Source organism: Botryllus schlosseri, chromosome 1 (genome assembly GCF_051294905.1).
Source record: "Botryllus schlosseri isolate E-star chromosome 1, Bs_hap1, whole genome shotgun sequence".
Lineage (NCBI taxonomy): Eukaryota > Metazoa > Chordata > Ascidiacea > Stolidobranchia > Styelidae > Botryllus > Botryllus schlosseri.
The window spans coordinates 21,755,824-21,757,365 of record NC_137236.1 but is presented as its reverse complement, the minus strand read 5'-3'; the positions used below and the strand labels follow the sequence as shown (position 1 = coordinate 21,757,365).

The 1,542-nt window shown below is 43.4% G+C and overlaps 1 protein-coding gene across 1 annotated transcript; it reads right to left on the bottom strand.

Annotated features, from left to right (window-relative positions):
- Window positions 1-348: 348 nt before the first annotated feature.
- On the bottom strand, window positions 349-1,023 carry LOC145441267 (uncharacterized). Its single transcript, XM_080319091.1, has one exon. It carries the CDS (start codon window positions 1,021-1,023, stop codon window positions 349-351), a length of 675 nt encoding a protein of 224 aa, XP_080175217.1.
- Between the last annotated feature and the right edge of the window lie 519 nt (window positions 1,024-1,542).

The window sequence follows — 1,542 nt, the reverse complement described above, 5'->3', positions numbered from 1 at the left end:
TGCTATACCTTCGAGAAGGAGCGGCAATAGGTTTGCAATCTGGAGTCAATAATTGGAATATACGAAGCGGTTCATCGACTTTGGAAGTAACAAGTGCCAAGTGAGAGTTTACGCCTACTGTAAATGGCTCGTTCTTGCCATCTTTGAATTCGAAAATAACCTTCTTGTGCAATCTCATGAAATCTAGTCCGAGGACGAAGTCTGCACATAAATCATCGATCATGCCAAATTGATGAGTGTACTCACGTGACGCCACTATGAATACGACAGTAACGTGTCCTAGCACATCGGTGGCGCATTTGTTGGAAGCCAATTTGATACTGTAAGTTGGTCCCTGTGGAAACAAACCTATAGTTTGATGGCAATATCCAGTTTGATGAAACATTCAGCAGCTCCCGAATCGAGCATAGCATCGAATATCTGCTGTGCAGTTGTAAGGGGTATGGTCGAGTCCTTCAAACATTTCGGAGCAGCAGCCAGGTATTTGCTTTCTGATTTACAGAACTTTCTGAAATGTCCAAGTCTGCCACATTTATAACATTCAACCATCGATGCTGGGCATTGGTCGCGCTTAGCGACATGGGTACCTCCACAGAACGTGCATTTTTTGATTGATTTGACTTCGGACACTCTGCTAATTGCAGAAACCGTGTTGAGCTGAGGATCCGGTGCGTCTCTCGCAGGCCGGCTGGGATCGTTAGAGGTGCTTGCAACGAAACGTGCATCGATGTCATTAACTTTATAGGAAGTGGAAAATTCTTGATCTTTCTCCAGTGAAATAGCAGTGATAATCGCTTTTTGCAGTGGCAGTTCCTCGTATTCAAGCAGTCTCGTACGTATATGGGAAGATTTCAAACCTCTGATGAAAGCATCTCTCATGGATTCTTGGCGATATTGCTCGGCGGTGACACTCTTGAAATCGCAATCCTTTGCGAGCGCTGATAAGCTTTGGTGAAATTCCTGAACGGTCTCGCTGGGTATCTTGCGCCCTACTTGAGAGAAGATGTCTTGAAAATATAACATTTTTCTTAGGTTTGTAAAGATCCTGTAATAACTTCAAAGCTTCGTCGTAGGATTGCTTTTCTTCTATCAATGCGTAGACGTCCGCCGAAATGAATCCACACAATAATGCAAGCTTACCTACTGTGACATCGGCAAAGGATGCAGCAGCTATGTAGGATTCCAGTTGTCGTTCCCAATGACAGAATGACTTCTGAACGGCCGGAGCATTCGGTAACACCTCAAGAGTAGGTACCCTTATGAGAATAGGGCGTCGACGGTTTTCTGCTTCTCCATCGACCGACATGACTAAAGCTGCTTTGTCTTAGTTAATAAAATTGTTGTGAATCGAATACACCTCTTTACATCCAAGGCTTTTATTAACTAAGACAAACTATGAATAGAAACGCAATGGTTTTATACCTAGGACTACAGTACATAATCAACCAATTAGGCAATAATAACAAAACCGAAATGAGACGATAGCGATCACCACAACCTGCAACTCGTTCTCGTATCGGAGAAGTTATATGCGAAAGCTAC